The 26,495-nt window shown below is 41.6% G+C and overlaps 1 protein-coding gene across 2 annotated transcripts; it reads left to right on the forward strand.

The window, feature by feature from the left end:
- The first annotated feature begins 563 nt into the window (after positions 1 to 563).
- On the forward strand, positions 564 to 26,086 carry HACD3 (3-hydroxyacyl-CoA dehydratase 3). 2 transcript variants are annotated; one of them, XM_072614369.1, is made up of 11 exons: positions 564 to 821; positions 5,783 to 5,825; positions 7,753 to 7,826; positions 10,992 to 11,156; positions 11,935 to 11,986; positions 13,598 to 13,708; positions 17,991 to 18,118; positions 19,952 to 20,064; positions 22,151 to 22,257; positions 23,288 to 23,419; positions 24,421 to 26,086. In XM_072614369.1, the coding sequence occupies exons 1-11, from the start codon at positions 735 to 737 to the stop codon at positions 24,495 to 24,497; spliced, it is 1,089 nt and encodes a 362-aa protein (XP_072470470.1). In that variant the 5' UTR covers positions 564 to 734; the 3' UTR covers positions 24,498 to 26,086. The 2 variants fall into 2 exon arrangements, with proteins under 2 accessions (XP_072470470.1, XP_072470477.1); XM_072614376.1 differs by lacking the exon at positions 564 to 821 and adding an exon at positions 826 to 939.
- The last annotated feature ends 409 nt before the right edge of the window (positions 26,087 to 26,495 follow it).

The following is a 26,495-nucleotide window of genomic DNA, read 5'->3' on the forward strand; positions in this document are numbered from 1 at the left end:
GACTGCCGGCAACAAATGGGAACATTAGCTTTGAGTAAGAAAGGCCAGATTAAGTGGGAAGATTAAAGCAGAATTCAATTTGAGTATGAAAAGCCAGGTTAAGTGGGGAGATTCAAGGAGAATTCAAGGAAGTTCCCAGAGTCTGAACCCCATCAAAAGGAATGAAAATCTGAAGAGGTGCAATGTAGAGCGAGGGGGGTAACAGCCATTATGCCTGCTGGGTAGGGAGCCCAAGTTCGACCTCCCCTTGCTCTCAAGGTGATTCTTGGAGACCCCCCTGTCGTGCTCCTTGCCTGGCAGCTCTAGGTAGCCCACGAAGAGGGCGCCAGAGGGGGTTTCTAAAGAGACTAACTGGCGCTAACTGTCCCCCATGGGGCATCCCCCTGCATCTGCCCTCAGCCACCTGGGCCCCAGCTCCAAGGTGGCGGTCACTGAAACCTGCCACACCGTCCTTTCAGTTCATTCTTCCCACCGGGTGGAGCAAACGGCCCAACCCGGCTCCCCGCCACAGGGGGCGCGCTCACGACGCTCCCGAACCACCCCCCGCCCGTCTGCTCCGGGGCGCAGGCGCAGGGTCCCCCTCCCCCACCAAGCCCGGCGGAGGGGCGGACCGAGGCTCCCCGAGCGACGCTGCCAGTTCCTTCGGCTCTAGCTCCGGTGGCTCTGGAGCCGCTGCGGAGGACAGGACCCCCTGCCCGCTCCTCCCCGGCCCCCCGAGAAGCCCGGCAGCGGCCATGCAGAATCAGGTGCTGACCCCGCACGTCTACTGGGCCCAGAGACATCGCGAGGTGTATCTACGCGTGGAGCTGAGCGACGTGCAGGTAAAACGGCCCGGCTGGGCCCACCCGGCCCGCGGCCCTGCGGGGAAGCGGCCCGTCCTGCCCTGCTTTCTCCGCTTCCCCCGACCCCGCGCGTTGGAGCCGTCCGCCCTGTGGTGATGTGCGTGACCCTGGCGGGAGGGGCAGTGTGGGGGGCTTCTCTGCGGTGCGGGCGGGCCCGGGCCTCAGCCGTGCCCCTGGAGGTGTGTGCCACGGGCCTGCGGGATGGCTCCGTGCGTGGGGTCCTGCGGAGCGCTGGCCGCGACTCGGGACAGTGCACTGGGTTTGGACTTGGGGCAGGTTGGCTGGCGGGGCCCAAGGTGGCTCTGATTAGATGCCTTGGCAGTGTTTGGTGCCTCACTCCCAGAATCTCCTCCTTCAGGTTGGGCTGGCACCTAGATAAGAGTGTGGATTAAGGAGTGTAGAGCCTGTATTTCCGAATCCCCCTGGAGGAAGGCTCCTTCTCTAACCTGTTCTAGTGATTCAGAACCGGGGATTGTTTACTGTTGGGCTTGCAAATCTAGATAGGTAGGTTGGGTAAGAGGGTGGGGAACTCAGCTCAATTTACAGTAACTCGGTATATGTTCCGACCACTTTTGTATTCCTGCTTTCCTGCAGTCTCAGTTCATCCTAGTCCCAGGGTTCGCCCTAAGCAAATTACTTTGTAAAGCAGACCTCATGGTTTTTTGCCTTATGCAGAACTAGATTTTATATTCTGGAACATTCTCTATCCAGTTTAAATCTCAGTTCCTAATGTTTAACTAGGGCGTACTAAATGCTACGCACTGTGGTGCAGGCAGGGTGAAATGAGACTTGATCACTGCCCTCATGGAGTTTACAGTCTCCCAAGGGATTTAACGTGTATACAAATAGATATTCCAGAGTAGAATGTGATAAGTGTTGAAGAGGGGTACAAAATAAAGTAACGTCACAAATTTGAGGATGAAAAGTCACTTTAGACATCAGGGGAATTTAAGAGAAGGCCCTTAAGAAAAGGTGGCATTTGAAATTAGGCATTAAGAATAGACAGGGTTTCAGCCAGCAGTTACTGATTAATCTGGCATTTAAAACATAAAGAAACACATAGGGGCAGAGGGGAAGTGTAGGATTGTAGTCAAGGTAAATGCCCCAGTTTGGCTGAAAAAGGTAGGTTAAAGCTAGGGGATAGTTTCAAATGCCACGTTAAGGAATTTGGACTTTATTCAGAAGGCAGTGGGAAGCCTTTGATGATTCCTGAGCAGAAATCAAAATAGAGACCATAGATTCTAGAGATCTTTGAAGGTCATCTAGTTCAGCTCCTTTATTTTGCAGAGTAAAATGAGGAAACTGAGGCACAGAACAATTAAGTGATTTGCTTAAGGTCACCCAGGGAGTAAGAAAGCAGAGCTGGAATTCAAACGCAGGTCTTCTTAAATCTAGTACTGATTTCACCACGATACACTGAAAATGTGATGTGCTCAAATTAGTGCATTATTAGAAAGATTAATCTGCTAGGGTGGATAAAAGCCAAAGATTAGGGAACTATTTATGAGACTATCACTGGAGGTCAGGTAGGATTAGGGCTTGAATGGGAATGGAAAGGAGGGGACAGTTAAGGGAAGATTGTGGAGGTAGATCTGATTACATGTGAAAAATGGGTGGAGGAGTCAAAGTTGATTCCAAGGTTTCAAATTGTACTCCATGCTAGAACGCTCTTCTGCACTTCCTTCCACTTTTCAGGAGCCCTATCGGTTCAGGTGCTACATGAGGCCCTTCCTCACTTCCCCAAGTTATTAGTGCTTTCCCATAATTACTTTGTATTTTATTTTGTATTTATTTAGGTAACTAGATCTTCATGGGCTTGACATAGGTAGGGTGAGCAGATGAGGCAATGAGTTGATTGATTCTTAAGGAAAGACAGAAGGACTCCTGGTGATGGAGAGAATGAGTTAGATGATCTGGGGGAAAGTCACAAAGTATTAGAGTGTCACTAAATCCAGTCTCCTCTGTTTATTGATGAGAGTGAAGTAACTGCCAAAGGTCACATAGCTAGTAAGTGGCAGAGTTAGAACTATTCATGTTTTTAAAAATTCCTGATCAAGGGATAAAAATAGCAGTGTGGGTTAAGGGAAAGAACTGATGCATATGGAATTCAGGAAAAATGGGTTGGAATCTAAGACTTACGAGTTGTGTGACCATGGGTATATCATATTCTCCTCAACAGTTTCCACATCTATAAATGGGTATAATGAATGCTGATCTCATGGGGTCTTAGTGGAGAGAGTGTTTTTTATAAACCTTAAAGTTTTATAAGTATGAATTATTAATCATTTTAACATTTTAAGTTATGATTCTTGTAGTGAGAGGCAGCATGGTGTGGTGGAAAGGGGATTGACCTTAGAGTCAAGAAAGTCTATATTCAAAAGCTGCCTGTAATGCATACAGGCTTTGTGATCATAGGCAAATTACTTAACCTCTTGGTGCCCCAGGTAACCCTTTAAGCCTCAAATTACAAATGATTCACCAGTCTGTATCAGTGGAAGGAATTTACATATCTGGAGTTCTCCATGTCTATGAAATCACAGATCTAGACCAAAAATAATTTATCGACTTTTCCCATGTATGTAACATTTTGAAGTTTACCAAACTCTTTTGCTGTAGTACCATAGAACTTGAAGGTTATTGAAGGTTATTGTCAAGGTAAGTCACGTTCCCAGATTATAGGAGATGGGCAGTTTGGTTAGGTCAGTTTGATTGGAATGCCCAAACTTAAAAGTTTGATTCCCCAAGTCTGTCTTTCATAAGTTAATAGTGTCATCCGTGCCTTTAACACTTCTACCTGCACATGACACCATTGCTGTGTCGGCCTGGGCACAGATGTGACCTCAGGGTAAGAGAAGAGGGCTGGCGAGTGGGAGGGGCCAGACTTGTTCCTTGATTTCACGCATTTGTAATGTGAAGGCTGGAATATCACTGTTTTAGATCATAAATTTTCTTATTAGAGATGACTGCTGTTAGTCCTACTCTGGTTGAGTACCTGCATGTCTCTGAATCTTTTAATTAGCACTCTGAAATGACAGTGCTCTCCCCCATCCCTAACCCTCACACTTGACAGGTGGGTTTTTTTTATGTCCCCCAAACCCCATGGATTCTTCCCATCAGCTGAGCCAGAAAATTCCCTGTGCTTGTGGTGGTCAGGAGTGAGTATCTGAACTTTCCCAGAGAGGGATGGGGTAATAGTTTGGGAAACTGGTTACTGGGATAATGGGCTCCACCTTTGGGGGATGCTGGGGCTGGGCTCTGGGATGGAACCCTTCGCTGACCATTGGAGAAAGGGGCTCTGATTCTTTAAATTGAGACTTATTTGTCTTTAAATTTGAGATTTCCTGTCATCCCCAGTTTAGAACTTGCTTCTGGTAATAGTATCTCTAAATGCATGAGGCCTGTGGACAGTTAGAAATACCTTTGATGGTATTAATTCAGAGGAGATGGACTTCTATACCAACTGCATGACCTTGGAAAGTCACTTTTTCACTTCCCTGTGCCTTAGCTTTTTTATCTGCAAACCAGGGGAAGGAGGAATTTGCATGAGATAGAGTCCAAGATCTTTTCTAGCTCTAAATGAGTGATCCCATAGTTGTTCCTCTCCTCACTGCAGCAAAACTTGGACTTGAGGATTCATAATACTGTGGGAAGCATGGGACAGAATCTTCCCCTTCCTGCCAAGATAGTATTTGAAAGTAGCCTGACTGAGGTCCAGCTTACTGGGCTCCTAGGCCCACCTGTGGGTGGGCAGTCAAGCCTATGTTAGATGGTGGTGCCAGAAGCCAGCTTGAAAGAATGGAATGGTTCCAGCTAGGGGGGAAATGGGATAGGACCACTTTTCAAACTGGATGAGAAGCAGCCCTTACGAGATTCAGGCATAAAGTGATGAAACGTGAAATTTAAGAATTCCTTTCTTCCTTTTACTGAGGACAGTTTTTATTCTTATGGAGCTGTTCCCTTTGCCACCCAATGTGCCTCCTGGCTTCTGGAAGTTTGCCTTGTTAGCTTTCACAGCCTGTTCTTCAGCTTGCCTGTCTACTTCCTCCTCTGTTATCTGATTTTTCTCAGAGATCGTGAGATGCAGTAGAAATTGCTGAAGCTGCTTGAGAGGCAGTGATGACTCCTTGGAAACATGTTGCTTCTTGCCTAATGACACTGGAGTGGGGGTGGGAGTGGAAGAGTTCTCATCTTTCTGGCATTAGTTGTAAGCTGTCATACTTAGGACTCAGCTACTAGAGGAACTTGAAAACAGGCAGTTGACAGCTCTAATGATTTGAGACATTCTAACTGAGCTGTCCTCCCATCTTTCCCTTCCTAACTGAAGTCTTTTCTCCTTAGTAATTTAGTCACTCAGTAAAAAAGCCTTTCTACCTGGAACTTGAGTCAGGGAGGGTCTCCTCAGGACTCGACATCCCAAACTTGTATTTTTGTCATTATTCCCTATCTACAGTGCACTTATCCTTACTATCAGCATAGTGAAATCCTGCTCCTTCTTCAGGCCCCAGGTCAGATGTCTCTTCTGTGATGCCTTTTCTAGCACTCACTGCTGTCTTTGATCTTTTCCTTCTCTGAACTCTCTGTTTTTGGTATCTGTATGTTACCTTCCTACTGTAAATTCTAGGTGCACAGGGTCTTTCTTCATGTTTGTGTTCTCCTTTCTTCATGTGTGTGTTCCTTGCCAGGAACAGTGCTTAAACATAACAGGTGTTCAATAGAGTTTTATTGAATTGAAAACTTGCCATTGAAGATAGACCGCAAATAAATATACAGAAACCTTGTGTCTTGGCATTAGTAGATAACCAAGTATTTTGACTCAGAGCATGCAGGGGGAAAGAGAGGGCCCCAAGGTTGAGGGTGGAAATTAAATACCTATTTAATTTAATTTTTTCCCCACCTTTAGAGCTCCAATTCCTATTCATGTTCTTGATCTCCTTTCACAGCATCCTGACATCAGCATCACTGAAAATGTCCTTCATTTCAAAGGTTAGTATCTATGTATAAGGGCTCCTCTATTTGCTGTGAAATTTTAAAAAAACAACTTGGTAGCAGTTTTATTTTGTTTTCATTTGCCTTGATTTATTCCTTTACTGTTGTTTATCCTCTGATGCCATTGGATTTAAAGAAAAATGAATGAGTTTGGAAAGTACAAAATAGGAAAAATCAAGATTTGTACCAGATGATTGCTACAACAGTCAGTGAGCTTCTTCAAAGCAAAGGGCAGGTCTTATGGGGGATCCTAAGAGGTCATTGTACTTGAACTTCGCCTGGTTCAGACCAGGGAAGGGATCCTCCCCTCTTCCCCAGGAAAGATGTTCCTGAATGTTAGGTTTGGGGCCCATAATTGGGAGAACAATGATGACAGCTGAAATAAGCCTCTTAGTAACTGCATCTGCTCTCACATGCACTGACTGGGTCATTTGGTTTTGCTTAACAGTCTTTCTTTGTTACTCCTGGGTGGAAGTGAAGAGAAATCCAGAAGAAGAAAAGGCATCAATAAGAATTAAAATTTCTTTAATAGCTCAAAGATTAAAAAAGGGAAAAAATTCCTGTTAATTTCATTGAAATGCCAGTTCCCATTGGGGTAGAAATGTAGTGACTTTTATTGACCAGAAAATTGGGATTTGACTTTCTTAAGCAATCTAGGTTTGAAAAGTTGGTTATTATAGTGTCACAAAATAGTATCATCATGGATTTGCAAAGAAAAAGGGAAAAATAGAGTCACGAAAGTCAGCAGCCAACATATTTAGTAGTCATTGTTCTCTGGGCTCTTTGACATCACACCTCTTGGAGCGGGGGAAGAGGACTGGTAGTACATAGAAGCAAAGAACTTGGTTTTTGGTTTTTTTATGGGTTAATTCAGAAACCATTTCTTTTCCCATCTTTCTTTTTACTTTATTGTTCTGGCTTAGGCAGGGGCTGGAGAAGTGGGACTCAGAAAAACTTTATTTTTCCTCAGTTTAGGATTATAGGATTTAGTTAGATGGGACCTTAGAGAACATCTAGTCCAATTCACTCATTTTACAGATGAAGAAATCGAGGCCCAAAGAGATGACATGCTAGAGGTTACTCAAGATATTAAGCCTAGGATTGTGTGTTAAGTGTTGGATCCAGGACTTGAGTCTAGGCTTCCTAACTCCAAGATTTTTTCTCTTATGTCAAGGATTCTTTACCTGGGGTCTCTGAACTTGATTAAAAAAAAATTAATAACTGTTCCAATATAATTGATTTCCTTTGTAATCTTTTGTATTTTATTCTGTGTATTTAAAAACATTATTCTGAGAATGGGACCATAGGTTTTACCACATTGCCAAAATGGGCCACAACACAAAAAAGGTTTAAGAACCTATTTACTACATCATATTGCCTCCATCTGCCATTTGGCTCACTTCCATATCCTAAAAGGAGGTAGCTGCTCTTTCAGTCTGTTCCCCTTTATTTTGACCCTTACCCTCTCTCCCCAGATGGGAGTTTGTGGAGCTGAGAACAAACATAGTTAGACAGTCTAAAATTTCCATGTATCTTGGCAGCTTTCCTTTTGCGACCTCATAAACAAGATAACACAAAGACTTCAACCCAGTTGCTATCCACTGTGCATCAGGAACAGGAAGAAATTTGAAAGTTAAATATATACCTATGTGGCTTCTCTTGTTTTTCCTCCATGCCTGCCATTCCCACCCCCGCTGCACACATACCACAAACGATTTTATCTAATTACAAAGTGCATATAGAAATAAAAAGAGTTTTTGTCAAGCTAAATAACCATATCTAATGATTGTCCCTACGAATAAACTCTCATATTTGGCTTACTCAGTCTGGATTGACAGAGAGCTGTAAAAGATCTCTCTTGTACTGAGGTGGGGATAAATTTGTTTTGTCCATGTCCATGCTGACCTCTGTTTTTCCTTTGTAGCCCATGGCCATGGTGCCAAAGGAGACAATGTATATGAATTTCACTTGGAATTCCTAGAACCTGTGAAGCCTCAGGTATGGATTTTCTTCTTCTTTAAAAAAAAAAAAAAGAAAGAAAAATGTTCCTGACCTCAGTATTGAAAAAGGGCAAAATGAAAACCAAGGGGGAATTTACCTACCCTTTTTAGCATTCATATCTTCAGTGTTTTAATAGTTCTGAAGATCTAAGATTCCAGTGGCTTGGATGCTGTACCACTGAAATAGGGGGTGCTCCTTGAGCTGCTGTGACCCAGAAGGTCCATTACCTGGTGATTAGGCTCCTAGGAATGAGTCTTACTTCCCCAGCATAGTTAGCTGACCTCCCTCACAGCAGACACATGGTTGGTTGCCAGTTGTTTACTCTTAGAGGTCCAGCAGGACCTATGAGAGCTGGGGCTCTGTTGGCATCACTTTTGAGATGAAAACTAAGGGATGGACAACAATTCCCCCATCCCTCCAATATAAAAGCCTAGAAATAGCTAAGTTTTAGAGAACACAGATTCCTTTTTGTCTAACTTGAGATTAAGGGCACTTTGGCCTACAGAGTATTCTTAAGAGGCACATTGTATGGCGTGCAAGGCCCTTGGTGCCTTTGCTTTGCTTTAAACCAGCAGTTCTCAAGCTTTTCAGTTTTAGGACATCTTTACTCTTTCTTTCTTTTTTTTTTTTGTTGTGGGGTTGAGGGAAGACTATTGCGGTTAAGTGACTTGCCCAGGGTCATATAACTAGTAAGTGTCAGAGGTCCTCCTTACTCAGTACTCTATCCACTTCAACACCTAGTTGCCCTTTGCCTTTAACTGTTAACACTTTTTGAGAACTGTGTCCCCTCTTTCCCCGTTATTAATATTTTAGTGCCTACATTGTTTAAACCACTGTGCTAGGACCTGAAATATAAAGATGAAAAAAACGGTTCCTGCCCTTAAAAGAGCGTGCATTTTACTCAGCCAGTCCCTAAGCCATCCGTGCTTTACCTTCATTTGACAGCTGAGAGGTGGAACTCAGTGGTAATGTCTTTGTAATTCATGTATTCCTTTTCCTTTAAATTCCTTATAGGTTCCCTTCCAGGTTCAGTTCCTAGTTTCTCACTCTGTGCTTAGAATATTGCAATAGTTTCTCTGCCTTCAGTTTAATCAAAATTAGATAGTTTTCACTGGCAGCAAGAAGAGGGCCATTCTTGATGCAGAAAGTTGCTCAGTGATGCAAGTGGAAAGAGCAGTGGGGCAAGAGCCTTGGATTCTAGCCCTGGCTATGCCACTAACTCTGTGGCAGTCTCTCTTTGAATCTCAGTTCTTCTCACAGGGAATTGAACTGCATAATCTCCAAGGTCTCTAACGTTTTCTGATTCTAGACTCCATGGACAGCATACAGAAATACTGAAGGAAGGAAAAGAGCTTTCAGGGTATCATTTCAGGGAGGAGAGTCCTTTCTTCATCACTTCCACAGTGATAGTAAAAAGAGCAGACATTGGCAAAGCCCGAAACTTACAATGGAAGCACGGGCATTCTATTCCCCTTCTGCCCTGGAATGTACATTTTCCCAGTGCTTCTGAGTGATGGGGGTAGGATGGAGGCGAGAATCCCACAGAGGCTTTAATTTAGTTGTTTTTGATGTGACTGAATTACATACTCCCCCAGCTTCAGGGGAGTGAGCTCATATTCCTATTCCATCAAAGGCTCGGTTTTTCTTGAGAAAGCATCTGAGGAGAGCCATGAAGATAATGTATAGAAGAGACTTCTGGGTAGGCAGAAGGGAGGAGGATGGAGCTGGTGTTATTTGTAGCACACTTGAAAGAAATATGAAGTTGGTTGGGATAATGCTGGGAAGAGCCCAATGGAAAGAAAGACACTGTCTGATCCTGCTGGACAGAGCTGCTCCTAGATAGACCAAGTGCTGGTCTTGATACCAGCATTTCCAGGCAGTGGGTTCCCTATCACTAGTGAACATTTCTTAATGGAGTTCAGTCACCTCTTACAGGAGGGTGGTTAAGAGACTGAGCATGCTTGGGCACAGATTGCATGGGGTTTTGCTGCTCTTTCAAAAAAGATGCACACATTATGGATTGGGTAGGACCTCTAGGCCACAAGGAGCCTGTAAGAGTTAGAACCAGAAAGGATCAGGGAGTTCCTCTACTCTTTCCCCACTTATTTTACAGATGGCAGAGCAAATCCAGCAGGGGAATCCATGCAACTTCTAAGACAGGGTCAAAACTCAAACCCAGTCTATCATGTCTGTTGACTACAAGTCTAATACAGCAGGCTTTCTTCTATAATTCTGGTTTTATGAGAATTCTAATATTTTCCTTAAGGGAAGTGGGAATATCCTCTCTTATCTCTTCCTTCCCATGAGAATGTGGCCTTGGAAGGGTCTGGGAGCCTTTCCTGTGCTAGCAGATGTCTCCCCTTAGCCTAGTCAGGCATTAACAGCATCTGCCTCTATTACCTGTTTTCTCATCTACACCACCCACAGTGGGATTGCAAAAAATAACTAGTACTCTTGTGATTTGTTCTGTGACCATTAAGTACCAAGTTTCTGATCATTTAATTTCTTGGTCTTTTTTAAACCCTGAGAAGGAATTGATTTGCCCATGATCATAGATGAAAGGCAGGATTCAGACTCAGGTTCTTTTACTCAGGTTCAAGGTTGAACTTGGATTGGAAGAAGTAATTTTGAAGTTTTTGGTCAATTAATTTCAAGTCCTGTGGGATTTGGGAAGAGAATAATAATAAAAACACATTTCTTTATCCCTTTAAAAGCAACAAAGCGTTCTTTACAGCAACTTTATGAGGCAGAGTTCACAAACATTTTTATTCCCATTTTATAGATGAGAAAATTGAGGCTTAGAGAAATGGCTTGCCTTCATACAGCTAGGAAGTGTCTGATGGGACTTGAGTTGGCCCCTCCTGATGTCATGTGTGCTGTGCTGTTACACCACATGCCTGTCTTAAACATGCATCTTCTATTTGTTCTTTCCTTGTAAATTGTAGTCAGAGGTTATAGTTGTTTCCAAAGAATACTGCTTACTCCACTTCCATATAGCAGTTTCTTCTGAGTGAACAGCCTCTATTAGGGTCTGACATCTTTGTTAGCAGATAGTGAAATATTTCTCCACAATGCCACTTGGGTTTGGTGTATTTGCAAAAGAAGGGTAGAAGAGGAGGAGAAGGGTAGACAGACCTAATTTTGTTTTCTTGTGTTTCCTAGCTGACTCATAAGCTGACCCAAAGGCAGGTGAATATCACAGTGCAGAAGAAAGAGAATCATTGGTGGGAGAGACTGACTAAACAAGAAAAACGCCCCCTGTTTTTGGCCCCTGATTTTGATCGCTGGCTGGATGAGTCTGATGCGGAAATGGAACTCAAAGCCAAGGTCAGTAATGATCTGGTGATTAGGTGCATGCAAGGACACACATTTGGTAAGAGTCCAAGCGGTCGGGTGATGGTTCAGCTCACAGAGCTTATCTTTACCCAGCCCCTTCTCTAATTTAACGTTACTGGGGAAATGTTGGCTAGGAGGACAGAAATATTTGCTATTTAGCCTCCTGAAAAATTTTCAAAAAAATTTGCAAAATTATTTTTCATGTTTATTAATTTGTTTTCAGTTTTCAACATCCACCTCCATATGTTTTAAATTTTCTCCCCCTCCCTCCACAAGACGGCATTTAATCTTATATGGTCTCCACACATACTTTCCTATTGAATACATTTATACACCAGTTATGTTGCATAGAAGAATTATAATGAGTGGGCGAAACCATGAGAAATTTGCAAATCTTTAAGAATTGCTCCACACGCTTCCTCTGCCCTCCCCCCACTCACCAATTCTTCGACTCTGACTAGGATTGCTTAGTTATTGTCCTGTTACTCAGAGGCAGAGATATAGAAAAAATGAATGGTAAAGGCCCTTTGTAGAACAGAAGTCCACTGCAAAACCTGAGAGCAACTGGCAATGCTAGTGAGCAAGGGTGAAATTTTCTGGCTTGTGAAATTTGGTCCCAGATATAGATATTTAAGGATACTCAATAACACAAGGACCAGGCTTGAGAGAGCTTTGGGGAAACTAGGCCATTTATCTAATACTGGGGTGTTGATCAGTGTCTGAGCGGTGTTCCTCATTGCTGTTGGGGAAACTTCTCCCCGAATTCTAGGAAGAAGAACGGATAAACAAAATCAGGATGGAGTCCAGAGTTCCAAATGACTGTAAGTTAGTTGCTGCTGCTGCTGTTACTGTTTCAAGTGTTAACTACAGTTATCTTTCAGTGGGAGTGGGATGAACCTACAGAAATTGGACCTGAAAGCAGTGGTAGACTTGGGTGGATATGGATTCCCAAAGAAGGATGATTTCCCCTGACTACCAGACTTTCCTGTTCTTGAAATAAGGTGTTTCGGTGTGGGTGTTTAGGTGTGTATGTGGGGGTGGTTTATGAATTGGGGGGGAGGGTGTATATATATTCTTGAATCAAAGTCCTCACATCTTGGAGTTATCTTTGGGTTTCATCTGCTAGGATACAGGGAAGTGATCAGGGCAATGAAATGGTGTGGTGTGGTTGCAGATTAGACAGGGTATAGGAACACAGATATTTCTATGCCATGTTCAATTTCATTTCATGTCTGTCTAATTTTGCGTTATCTTACCAAGAGAGATTGCCCAAAGAGTGTTAGAGGCTGTGGGAAGGCTGGTAGAGGATGTATTTGGACTCACTGCAAGTTAGCTTAATCCCCTCTGCTCAGTAGGCATTTCTGGATGGTCTGTTCAGAATTTTTTTTTGGAATCCCATTTATATTTCCTGCCATTACTACCTCTTAGGGATGGGTTCTATAAATGTAACCATCAGCATGTGTGATCAGACTGCCTTTGATTTTATTCTAAACAACATACATTTCAGTGGCACCTGCATGCTTTCTGTCTTCACTTTTCTAATGTGGGAGGAACCCGTAAGTGACCTTGCTTCCCAAGAAAGAAATGAAAGACCTTAGCACTCTGCTTCTTCATTGGTACAAAGGCAGGCAAGGATTGCTAGAGACAAAGACAAAATGAACACATTGAAATCTAAACGAATCTCATGTGATAGATGCCTGGCCCTTGGTGTCCTCCTATCCTGGGCCTGCTTTAGATTGGTCATATTGTGGAATTTGATTATTTGAGCATAAGCCAAGCCTTTTGATTGGATGTCTTTGAAAGGTATTTCAGCCTGGGCATGGGTACGTAATAGCAAAACACAGAACTCATGATTTCTTTGCTGAAAACTGCCTAGCCTCTACTTGGTTTCTGCCCTGACCCTGTTCTGAGTCCCCTACTCCCTCAGTTAGCACTGCGCCCACCTCTTCCCCCACACTTGGTCCCAGTCCTGTTCTCTTTCCTGGTCCTGTCTTCTCTTTCATTCCTATTCTTGCCCTGTCTGACATAACCTGGTCTATACAACTTAAAAAATTTCCCAGTATTGAAGTAACAGTGGATTATAGGATATCCACACCCATCTCCTCCTCTAGTTTTCTACAGATGACAAAGGCACCAGATATTGTACATTTCATTTTCCTGAGCTCCCCAAACCTGCGTATTTACCTCTCAGATGTGAAGGGAAGTGCAGTGATTGTCATAAACCATTCTTGCTCCTTGTTCATGAGGGTCCTCTCTTCTCCGAGAGAGACTTGAGAGCTGTGCTGACATAGGCCTCCATGGAAGGGGTTTGCCTGTGAGCTTCCAGTTTTGGGGAAGAAAGAACAAAGTCAGGCGTTTAATCCCTGAAAAACTGCCTTCTGCTATGAAAGTCACCCTTGGGAGCTAACTGCACTGTTTATTTTGGTTTTCAGCTTTTGCCAACCTGAGGAGAGGATACCTGTTTATGTATAACCTGGTTCAGTTCTTAGGATTCTCCTGGATCTTTGTCAACATGACAGTGCGGCTGTTCATCTTAGGAAAAGGCAAGTAAGCAGGTCCTTGTTCAGTCCTGCCCCTTTCTCAAGCACTAGCTTCCCTTCCCTTTCCACTCAGATGGAGCCTTTGGAGTCAGTACCACTAATGTTAGATCCCATTTGTAGAGAGACATCAAGTCTGATGGTTACCTTTGGTATTTAAATCTCCCTGTCAGACAGGGAGGAAACTGATGCCCAGAGAAGAAAAAGGGACTTGCCTGTGGTCCTCTAGCTTGTTAGTGGCAAATATAGACCCATAATGCAATTTTCCTGACACTCCCCCTCCCCCCAGTCCAGTGCTATTCTTATTACATCATGTTTTATTCATGAGCAAATGTTGGTAACCCTTTGTGTGAGAGGATCTTTGTTGCCCCGACTCCCTGGCTCCTCTTCTGGGAGTTCTTGAGCCATGCAGATGCTGGAGCCCAGGCAGATAGATTCAAAATCAGGCTGGGAGATTGCTGTACTTTCAGCCTGACCCCATGCGTTTTGGAATCTAGGGAGCAGTAGACAACCGTTACATCAAGGGCTGCCTGCTGCCTCCTGACTTGGTTCTCTCTCCATTCAGGAAGGGGAGGTTATTCTTCCACCTTTCTCAGCACATAGTGTGTATTCTGCAGAGTACAGTGGTAGCAGGCAGACTACAGTGGAAAAACTCCCCAGATGACTAGTGTGAAATAGACCATTTTTAAAAGGCAACTCAGTCACAAATTCTCATCTGTCCTCATTTGATTTTGTCCCTTCATTTTTATTTATACTTCAGATCTTTTTTAAAAAATTTATTTGTTTTCAGTTTTCTGCAATCATTTCCATAAGTCTTAGATTTTCTCCCCTTCCCTCCCCGCTCCATCCCCAAGATGGCATGCAATTTTATAGGGGTTCTACACATACATACTTATTAAATACATTTTCACATTAGTCATGTTGCATGGAAGAATTAAAATGAATGGGAGATATCATGAAAAAAACTCAAACAAAACATAACAGGAAAAAATATTCTGCTTTCCAATTCCATAGTTCTTTCTCTGGATGTGGAAGGTGTTTTGCCTCAAGAGTCCCTTGGGAATATTTTAGGTCCTTGCATTGCTGTGAAGAGCTAAGTCTACCAGAAAAATCCCTTGCACACTGTGGTCATTGCTGTGTACAAAGTTCTCCTGGTTCTGCTCCTTTCACTCAGCATCAGTTCATATAAGTCCTTCCAGGCCTCTCTGAAGTCTTCCTGTTTATCATTTCTTGTAGTGCAATAGTATTCCATTACATTCATATACTGCAACTTGTTCAGCCATTCCCCAGTTGATGGGCATCCCCTTGATTTCTAGTTCTTGGCCACCACAAAGAGAACTGCTATAAATATTTTTGTACACATGGGACCCTTTCCCATTTTTATGATCTCTGGGATACAGTCCTTGAAGCGATATTGCTGTGTCAAAGGGTATGCACATTTTTATAGTCCTTTGGGCATAGTTCCAAATGGAACTCTCCAGAATGGTTCTATTAGCTTGCAGCTCCACCAGCAGTGAATTAGTATTCCAACTCTCTCACATCCTCTCCAACATTTATCATCTTCCTGTTCTTCCATGTTAGCCAATCTGATAGATGTGATGTGGCACCTCAGAGTTGTTTTGATTTGCATTTCTCTAATCGGTAGTGATTAAGAGCATTTTTTCATATGACCATAGATAGCTTTAATTTCTTCCTGATAAATACATAAATCTGATAAATACACTACTCCTTGCTCTACTAATTTGTTTACAATATCAATCTTTATGCCTAGATCATGTACTCATTTGGACTTTATCCACCACACTGTTATCCTATACTTCTGATCTTAAAAGTAATATCTGGATTCACCTTCGTATCCCCCAAATATTTATTGGGAACCTGAAAAGATATATGTGTGTGTGTGTGTGTGTGTGTGTGTGTACACATGTATGTATATGTATGTACATATATGTATGTATGTAGACAGATATAATGTATAGCTGTCAATAGATAGCTATATAGAGTTGTCAGTACTGAGGTGTAATGTAAGGTGGGTTCTCCCTTGTCTTCACTTAAGCGCTCTTACTATCCCCTCCAGAGTCTTTCCTCCCTTTCCCAATGACCTGTAGCTGAGTACCTTTACTGAGAAGCTCAGTTCTTTGGGTCTTCTACAGGCAGTGGCAGCACCCAACTAGTCCTTTCCCACTTTTTGCTTTACATATTTGTTCCCATAACCCATGCTATTCTGGTTGAATATCAGTTTTAGGGCAATACTACATCAGCTGAGTGAATATGTGGTAATGGGCCCTGGTCCGTCAGGATGATCTAGGAAGGAGAAATGACTGGGTGGAATTCCCTCATTGGCCAAATTGAATATTTTAATGTTGCCATTATGACTACAAAGGGATATATATATTAGGTATTGATTAAATTAAATTAAAACTCATTTTGTTTACCCAGAATGTTCCATCTTTTATACATATTGAAGAATACTGTAAAGATATTAAATTATAAATGCAGTTAATCCTAAATATTTCACCCAACTCATACACTTACCATTTTAGCTTCATTTAATTACTTTGGACATAGACATATACTCTGATGTGCTTATTACAGCAGCTGTTCCAAAGCTTTTCTTAAGCCACCTCCATCTCTATCCCTTTTTCACTCCCTTTCATCAGAGGGACTTTGCTTTTCTGTCTTCCCCCTCCTTCTCTCAACAGCAAGAATTGAACTGCAATCTCATGAGCACAGTCAGATATATGAATGAGCTTTCTATCTTGCCAAGGCAGACTTCCACTCTGGCTACATTGGCCTACTTGACCTTCCCCATACACTGCCTTCCATCTTGGAAGCCAGCATGGGCTGGCTGCCATACTTAGAATGCTCTATCTCTTCCCCTTTGTACCTTGGAACCTCTTGTTCCCTTGAAGGCTTTGTTCAAATGTCCCTTCTTTTGGAGGCCTTTTCTGTTTGCCTCAGTTGTTAGTATATTTGTTTTTTATATATCCTGTAAATACCTGTGAACATGTATCCTTCCACTTGAATGTGAGTTGCTTGAGGTCAGAGAGTCTCTCACTTTTTATTTATTTGTTTGTTTTTTAAAGCACACAGACTTGGGGTTTTTTTCAGCACCAAATCCTCTCCCTTTCCTTCTCCCCTTCCCCACTCAACAAGAAGACAAGAAAAGCAAAATCGATTACAAATATGTATAATCATGCAAAACAAATTTCCACATTAGCCTAGCCATGTTTCAAAAAAAAAAAGTCAAGAAAGAGGAAAAAAATGTTTCCATCTGCACTGTGAGTCCATCAGTTTTCCTTCTGGAGGTGGGTCATGTGGAATTGTGGTAGGTCGTTGTGTTGTTCTTACACAATCAGCTATCTTTACAATATTGTTGTTGCTGTGTACTTCACATGGCTTCAGTTCATACAGATCTTCCCAGATTTTTCCGGAATTATCCCGTTCATCATTTCTTACAGCACAATAGTATTCCATCACATTCATATACCATTTTAACTTGTTTAGCCATACCACAGTTGATGAGCACTGCCTCGGTTTCCATTTCTTTGCCACGACAAACAGAGCTGCTATATTTTGTTCATATCCTTTTCTTCATTTTTTGATCTCTGTTGTGTAGACCTTGTAATGTATTTCTGGGTCAAAGGGTATGCAGTTTAATAGCTTTTGGGGTATAGTTCCAAATTGCTTTCCAGAATGGCAGAACCAATTCACAGCTCCACTAACAGTGCATTAATATGTTTTGTTCATTCTGCCCTGTGAGGCTGAGCAAAACAAGCCTTAGTCCCTCTTCCATACTGCAACCCTTCGGATACATGAAGCTAGAGATCATGTCATCCATACATCTTCTCTACTCTACTTCCATGGCTGATGGGATATATTTTAAAATCCCCAGTTCCTTCATCTGACCTGTAGGAAATATTTTCAAAATCTCTCATTCCTCTGGTTGTATCGCTGTGGATATAGTCCAGTTAGTCAATGTCCTTCCTGAAGTATAGTTCCCTAAGCTAAATATAGTACTCTAGATGTGGTCTGACCATGATAGGGTTCAATAGGATTGGTACTTCTCTCATGTTAGACACTGTGCTATGAATGGAGCCAAAAATAGCATGAACTTTTTTGGGCTGGCATGAGTGTTTGTCTTGGCAATGTATTTGAATCTAATTGGGTTTCTCCAATTTTATATTCCTCTGCTTCAGGAGCAGGAGGAAATGTATTCTTTTGAGAAATTAGTCTTTCAGGAACTCTCCCATTTAGTTTTCTGTTAATGGATATTTGTATCTTACAGATTCTTTCTATGACACATTCCACACCATGGCTGACATGATGTATTTCTGCCAGATGCTGGCCGTTGTTGAGCTCATCAATGCCTTTCTTAAAGTCACCCGGTCACCAGTGACGCCCACCGTGGTCCAGGTAGCGTGCAGATGGGCTGAAGGGTTGTAGGTTAAGGATTTCATCAGGTATGGCACTGTTTGCAAATCATTTTCTGTTTACAGATGGCTAGAGTTAGTTCTGCCGAAGCATGGAGAAAATTGTATCTTAGGAGATTCTCCGAAATAGAGTTCTGCCATCTTGAGTACATTCCCTGACTGACAACTCACTCCTTTGTCAGAGTTGAAAATTAGAGAATAGCTGTTGTGCTTTAATTTGTTTGGATACTCTGTATCTATTTTATTCTTCCTCACCTTAGCAGATGGAAGATTTAATAAGTTGCTCTGACTAAAAAAAATTCCATCTGTTGACCATTGTGTACTTGTATAACCTAGCAGAGCTTGAATTCCCTTTACATGGTGTCTAAGAAGTGGGGTTACCTCTGGGCCATGGTGGACCATTAGAGTTGAACTTCAGGGAAGGTTAAACACTGCATATGCCAGAAGTCTTAGTGCAATTTTAGGCTTTTAAAAAAATAGCTTAAAACTGCACTGAGACTTTTTGGACACCCTATGTATGAAGCAGAAAACTAGACCATTTTCTCAGTTCTTAATCCCTGGGCAAAAAGTATGTACTAAAATACTTCATTAGAAATAATGTCATTCATTGTTTTCCTGTGGCTGCATGAAAATAAGTAAGCAGATGTTTGAAGTTTTCCCATTTTAATTTCACCTTAAAAATAATGCGTTCCTTTTCTGTTGGAATTCAACCGCCCTCAAACAAGTCTGGTGGTTACTTTTGCCACAGTTCCATACACACTTTCTCTCTTCTGATGTGTGTGCGCGCACACACACACACACACACACACACTCACTCTCTCACACTTCAAGAGATGTGCAGCCTTTGGTCATGAATTTTGCTCTTTTTTTCTGGTCACCTGAATGCAAAGACTATAAATGCCATCTCTGTGGAGGCAGTTGAGTACAAGGTTGTGCTTGGGGTAGCCTGTTCTGGACCCTTTTGCACTTCTCACATGTACTGTCTGACTCTTCAACCCCAAGGTCAAAAGGTGGTGGAGTCTGTGTTTTAGATAATTCCCCTTAGAAAGAGATTGAATGTAGTTTACCTAAGAAATGCTCCTCCATGGTCATGGGGTGGGGCTAATAGAGCCCTGGACTAAAGTCAAGAAGACTTCTGGATTAAAACCCAGATTTGAGCCTCAACTAACCAAGTGGCACTGGATAAGTGCCTTAGCCACTATCTCTTTTCCTCAGAAATGGGGATGATATTTGTATTAGGCAACTCACTCATACGTAAGCCTTAAAGCCTGAATCATTATTGCTGTACTCAGTGACACTATCAATAGGACATGAGGCTTCATTTTTGAAGGACAACATTACTATTAAGGTAGAACTTTCACAGAGATATTGAAGAAGCCAGGATTGTTCATGCCTAGGGAGAGAGGGGGCCAGATGTGCCTTGACAAGTTGATTCTGTGACAGAGGGGCAGAGTGGGTTAAGTTAGAGCTTTTTTACAGGGTCATTTCAGGAAGGGGAGGACTTAGAAACTTAATTTAATTAGAGGGAGTGATACATAGGAAGCAGTGAACCAGGGGATGGAATCTCCGTTGGTGGTGGACTTAGAAACAAGGTTGCCTTTCTATCACAATAGATTACATACTTTGACTTCTGGTACTGGAGTTACAAGTTGATGGGTGATCTCAAGTTCATTCAGTTGATGTTAATCACTAGAGTTAAATTGTTGGTACAGACACCACCATTATATAGTCTTGGGTGGGGGTGAGACAGAAGAGGAATTTTATGTCTGTGCAAGTGGTTTTTTAAAAAAACTTTGAATTTTTCTTTCTTTGACAGTTCTTTGGCAGAAATTTCATTTTATTTGTCATCATCGGTGGCTTGGAAGAAATGCAAAGCAAAGCTGTGGTTTTCTTTATATTTTATCTTTGGAGCACAATAGAGATATTCAGGTGTGTTGGATTTTGGTATTCGATGCAGAAATGGACAAACTTGTTTTTAAAATGCTACCCAAAAACCCATTCTTCACCCAAAGCAGTTCTCCCAGGATGGAGCTATTGTCCATGGATGCTCAGGGATGAAGCCTGTCAACACATAGCCAATAGTTGTTGAATGCATGAACGAACGATTGGCATGTGACTTCTCCCTGCTTCCCACCACATTCTTATTTCACTTAAGCCAAAGATCTGAGGTGGTCCTACCTGGATGCTTATGCCTTGTGGAAGCAGTGGCAGATTTAATATGATCTCTTTGGGGGTATAAACACCCACATGGGGGCAGGGAGCAACTTTGCAGTTGAAAATGCACCTTCCTCTTTTCTTTGCAAGAGGGTAGGATACATCCTGTCAGACCAGATCAAACGAGATGACATATTAAAGCAGTTCGTGCAGTGCCTGGTAGATAGTAAGCACTTTGTAAATGGTGATGATAATGATGTAGGTCGGTTCTGAACTCTTCCTCTTTTATCCCTGTTGTTCCAAGGACACCCTGATAGAGAAGGGAGTGGAGAAGTCTGTATATGGAAAGGAACAGAGTGAAAGCCGAAAAACGAAAACAAATGTCTCTCCAAAAAGCACACATGCATTCTAAGAAGGCTGATGGGACCTGGGGTCAAGGAGCTGAATTCCTGTGGGGTTAACCAGGGAGGGCATCACGGAGAAGCTGGTGACACTTGTAGTTTCATTCTGGACATTTTTACCAACTCCTTGGATAGGCTGAGAAAGCAATAACACAAAGCTGGGTAATGTTGCAGATATGGTGTTTGACACAATCAGCATTCAGAAAGATTTAAGTATGGAACGATGGGAACAAATTAACAAGGTCGTCCCACTATACTTAGGTTAAGAAAATTCAGCCTCAAAATGACAACATATAGGACACCTGCCATTGTGATTGTTCATGTTCATGCTTCGAAGGTCTGGTGGGTAAATACAAACCAAATTATAAGTGAGTTGTGGGATGCTAAGGCTTAATTTAAAAAAAAATGGTGTTGATAAAAAAAATGTAGCATCTGAAAGAAAAGGGAGGTCATAATTCCACTCTTCATTCAGCTAGGCGGATCATAAACACAGTGTGGAGTATTGTATTCAGGTCTGGGCTCCATATTTTTAAGAGAGATACTAGCAAATGGGCACAGGATGTGAAAGAGACTCAAAACTGTCATGGAAAGAATGGTTAAAGGAAGTAGGGCTGATTAGGCTAGAAAAAAGACATTTAAAAGGTTGTTTTGGGGTGGGGGGAGGAAGGTTAAAATTTAATCAGTGAAGTTCTACAAGGAAGAATTAAGAATCTGCTTGATCTTGGAAGATCTTAAAACAGCTGTCCAAAAATGAAATGGGCTGACTTGTGAGGTAAAGATGGAACATGCTCTCCCCTACCCTCAATCATTATAAATATTTAAGAGATTGGAAAACCCACATGATGAGAACATTGAAGGGACTTGGCACAGGATAACAAGTTAGCCTTGGTGAATTTTCAAGGCCCCCTTATTACTGGCTCTAAAGATTTAATGGTTCTTTAATAGAGGGTAGTACACATAACAGTCTTAATATTATGTTGGGCTTGGAATTTACTTTTCTTTTAGTTTGACTAGTACAGAAATGAATTTTTATCTTTTGAAATTTGGGTGTGGCCCAAAAGTATGCTGGGAAATGCTCTCAACTGGGGTCCAGATTTGTGCTGTAGGTAACCCACATATATATGACTGAGACACAACTGTGCTTTTTACATTCTTATTTAAAGTTTGGGGTTCCAAATTCCACCTCGCTCTCCCCGAGACGCAGATACAGGTTATACACGTACAGTTATATAAAATGTTTCCAATACAAGACTTGAATAAGAGAAAAAAATTAAAGTTAAAAATAGCACGCTTCAGACTGTATTCAGACGGTATCACTTCTTTCTCAGGAGGTAGATCGTATGCTTCATTACTAGTACTGTGGGATTGCATGACTATACCTGTTAATGGGACAGTAAACCTTTTGAGGCTTTAGAAAGTAACCTCTAAAAAAACCAAACTATTTTTTTTGTTTATAATAGGTATCCATTCTACATGCTGTCCTGCATTGACATAGAATGGAAATTACTTACATGGATCCGATACTCCATCTGGATTCCTTGCTATACTCTGGGATGTTTGGCAGAAGGTATTTTTTAGAAATTCTGGGTTTTCTTTACCAATTATACATGAACCTAGTTAAGTACAATTCATTTGTGAGATGAGAAAACTGAAGCCAAGAGAGAACAAAGTGATATGATCAAGGTCACATAGCTAACTAACTATCCCAGAATTTGGACTAAATCTCCAGGTGAGACCATGTTCTATTTGGCCACGGTGATTGGCTAGTGTGAGGGCACTCCTGCTCCAGGTATGGAAGGGTAGGAGAAAAAAAATTAAAATGAATGGAAATTGTAATTGGACATTTTGGCAGCTTGCTTTCTGATCAGTCATTAGTGACTGCATGATGGCAGCAGAAGTTGTTGGGACCCAAAAGCCTCAAAGTAAACTGAAAATATAGATTAAATCTGGAGAGACCAACTTGTTTACAAATGACACTTACTCGCTTTTCTTTCTTTAGTGGCTTACACACAGAATTGGCAGCTTTAATATGGAGAAAAGAGCATTGTTCTTAATGGTCAGGAAACCTGCCTACCATGAACCAGCTGTTAGATTTTTAAGTTCCTAAGCTTAGTTTTCTTAACTTCAATTGGGGATAATCTTGTCCTACCTGTTGAAAAAAATCAAATGAAATTAAGATTATGAAGTATAGAACTGTATGAAGTATGTTTGTGTCTGGTTGTACAGTGGTATCATTTTGTAGAAACATTTCACTTTCTCTTAGGAAGGCTGTTTGTCCAGAACTTGATGAAGAAAGCAGAAGTTGGGAATCTCTATCACAGATGATGATGTCCATCCTATTAGTTACAGACCTAGGAAACCTAATACTGGGAACCCCATTAGGAGTGGCTTAGCTATGAAATTATTTTGTAGGCCATTGAAGGCTATGTTGATAGCTGGAGTTGTGAAGATTTAGAAACAGAGAGGCAAACCTCTTGAAAGAATATTTTGAACAAATGTAAAATCAGAATTTTGGGGGTAAAATATTAAAAGTTTATATCATCAGATACGACTGCTTTGGTTTGCCTCTCTGACAAGTGTTACCTTTTTGCTTTCAGCGGTCTCAGTCATCCAGTCTATTCCAGTATTCAGTGAGACGGGGAAGTTCAGCTTTGTGTTGCCATATCCACTAAACACCACAGTCAAATTTTCAGTCTTTCTTCAAATCTATCTTATAATACTATTTTTAGGTAAGTATTGGCTCTGCAGGTGAACCATCACCAGAAGTATATTTGTTACCAGGCCTGTCTCCAGAAACTTTTTTTTCTGAGTGCTACAGTGGTTAGGAGAGGGGAAAAAACCTGTAGAAAGCCATCTAGGTGGAGAAGATACTCACCTGATTAGAAATTCTTGCTCCCTAAATTGCTAAAATTTGTCTGCCCACTTCTTGGGATCCCAGTTTTGTGCTAGGCATCTATTTCAAGGGTCACTACTTTTTAAATAATCCTCTTCAGGATGTTTTCTATGTGGAGTAATTGCAGCTTGTTCTACTAATCTAAAATTGATATATATATGTCACTCGTTATTCAAAAAATAACCAGTGACAACCCAGAAAGAAGCAAGTGTCCTGGGCAGCCAGGTAAGATGTTATCATGGGTGCTCATACCTTTTTCTCTTGGAGATCCTCTTAGACCCTCTGTGGATATGAGACAAGTCTGACAAGTGAGGGTATGTGATTTCCTAAGGTGCAGTTTTCTCTTCCCTCTCTATCCTTAACATACACACTCCCAAGACTCTCTTTTCTTCACGAAAGTGTAATATAATCTTTAAATCCATGCTTAGTGATAATTGACTCAGTATTAGTCCAGTCGGAAATGCTTTTTCATTTAATGGTGTGGAGCAGTGGTTCTCAAACGTTTTGGTCTCACAGCACCTTTACACTATTGCACATTATTGAGAACCCTACAGAGCTTCTGTTTGTGTAGGTTATACTGATACTTTTACTAAATTAGGAATTAAAATGTGATAGTTTAAAAATAGATTTTTCATGAAAAATAACCACCTTTTCCAGCCCACTTTCTGAGAACCACTGGTCTAGAGCATTCAGCAAGTATCTGCTAGGAACAGATGTGGGAAGCAGCGTGCTAGAAGCCCAGGTTTGCGCTTCAGCCTTACCCTCCAGAACCACCCTGGTTGTAATTACATTGATATCAGTATTCTAAGTTCTAATCTTTGCTCACTTACCTTGTAGGAGCGTTTGTAAATTTCCGTCACCTTTATAAACAACGAAGGCGGCGCTACGGACCCAAAAAGAGAAAAGCCAACTAAGCAGAGCAGCAAATGGCTTCTTACCAGATGAACATAATCTGCAGTTCTTAATGGTTTTATCTATTATGCCGCTACAAAGGCTTTTCTAAGGTTGAATAATTTCAGTTTTCAGTAATTCCACAGCCCCAGGTAACATTCCTCTACTCACTCTACCACTTCATTATAGAACATGCATGACCGGTAACCCTCATGTTCAGCCAGCTAAACTCGACTCCTAATTTTGTCCATCCTAAGAACAGTACATGATCCGTGCATATACTGTATAGTTAGTGACAGTAAGAGGATTTACCCCAGTCTCTGCTTGTCAGCCAGCCCACTGCATTTACTGAGCACATAAAGGCAAAACCGTGTGCTGTACATTTTCTTAGTTGAGATTTCTCATCCTCAACGCTGACTGGCTTGTAAGGAAAAGCAAGATGGGTGCTCTCTTACAGGTAACTGAAAGCTATAGACATGGGGCTCAGAGACAAAAAAAAAGCATTGAATGTATTATATCTGTTGGGTTACCACAAAGTCGATCTTGCGATGATCAGTTTAGGCCCAGCCACTGATAAACTTTTATCTGAGCCATATTGGGGATAAACTCTGTGGTCATCTTACCTCTTATTGCCGGCGAGCTATAGTTTTGATTGTGTAGGCACTGGATAGAGAGTAAAAGGCTTGAGAGAATGACGGGAAATCAAACCTGGAACCATTCGTTGTCTCTGGTGGCTTAATTGCAAGTAACCCTTTTTTTTTTTCATACTTCTGTTGAAATGAAATAATTTTTAAAATTCATGTCATTAGGATGAACAGTAAATTTATGGCAATGCTGAAACATAAGATACTGGTTTATCTGTGCTCACTACACAGAGTCCACTCAGTTGTCTATTTGTAAAAGAATAGTGGGAAAAGCAATTTTTTGGAAGGACCATAGTTGCCTTCATTCTACTGCAGTGAAACCGACTTTTTCACTTACCATTGTAGGATAAATGGGAAAACAAAGCTGGGAATTTGGCAGTCTGCTAGCTGGTGTCAGTAAGAGATTCTGGAAGGAAACATCCTAGCAGGGGTAGAAGGAATTTGAAAGAAAAAAGATCACTTGTTTTAAAGATTAATAGGGTTTTCTCCACTGCATTTTGAGCATACCACGTAGAAAGTCCCTTGGAAGAAACATTCATTTAAAGAAAAGCATTCAGGGCATAAAGAGATCCTTTAGCCTTGTCCTGGAACATAAGTCATTATTCCTACCCAGGGAATCACACATTGATTTATACTTTATAGTTACAGGAGCCTAGGACAGTATCTTGGCTTGATATCAAACACCAAATTAGCATAAGGAAGGCATTTACCCCTTTTAATTTATTCCTTGGTAGGACAATGTTTTGCATGCCTGCAGGTTCTCATCAACACTTAACTTGTTCATACTGACTTCTGACATGTTCTTTCAACTTGAGTTCTTATGAAATCAGGCAGTTCAGCTTTGCAGTGAAGTAGCCGGCACTCTCAAGAAAAAAACTTGTATTCATTGTGGTTGTCATGGATCTTATTATACAGTCTCCGAGGAGGCAAAAGATGGTGGATTTCTATTAAAATATTTACAGTCAAAACCTCTGTTCTTTCCGTGGTGCTTTTTTTTTTTCAGAATCCTGAAGATAGGGATATCAGATTTTTATCTCACTTTGGAGTATTTCCATGGCAGATTCAGTTGCTTTCATTTGGACTCATTCTAACTTGTATTTTCATGAAACTTTTATCTAACACCTTCTTCTACCTTGGGCATAATGCCAAAGTCTCCCAGTGCATCCTAGGTCATCTTTAGTCACCCTGAGAAATTTCAGGTCACTAAATTCAGATGGCTCAGGCGAAGTGAGGCTGGTGACCTACACAGCCCTCCCTCCCTCAAAACAAAGTCAAGTGCAAGTCACGTCATTTCTCTGATGGCATGGTCTTCTTCAGCAGCGAAGGACAAACACAACACTGCTTCCATAGGAAACTATGAAACAGACAGCCAGTGAT

Source organism: Notamacropus eugenii, chromosome 1 (assembly GCF_028372415.1).
Source record: "Notamacropus eugenii isolate mMacEug1 chromosome 1, mMacEug1.pri_v2, whole genome shotgun sequence".
Taxonomy (NCBI): domain Eukaryota; kingdom Metazoa; phylum Chordata; class Mammalia; order Diprotodontia; family Macropodidae; genus Notamacropus; species Notamacropus eugenii.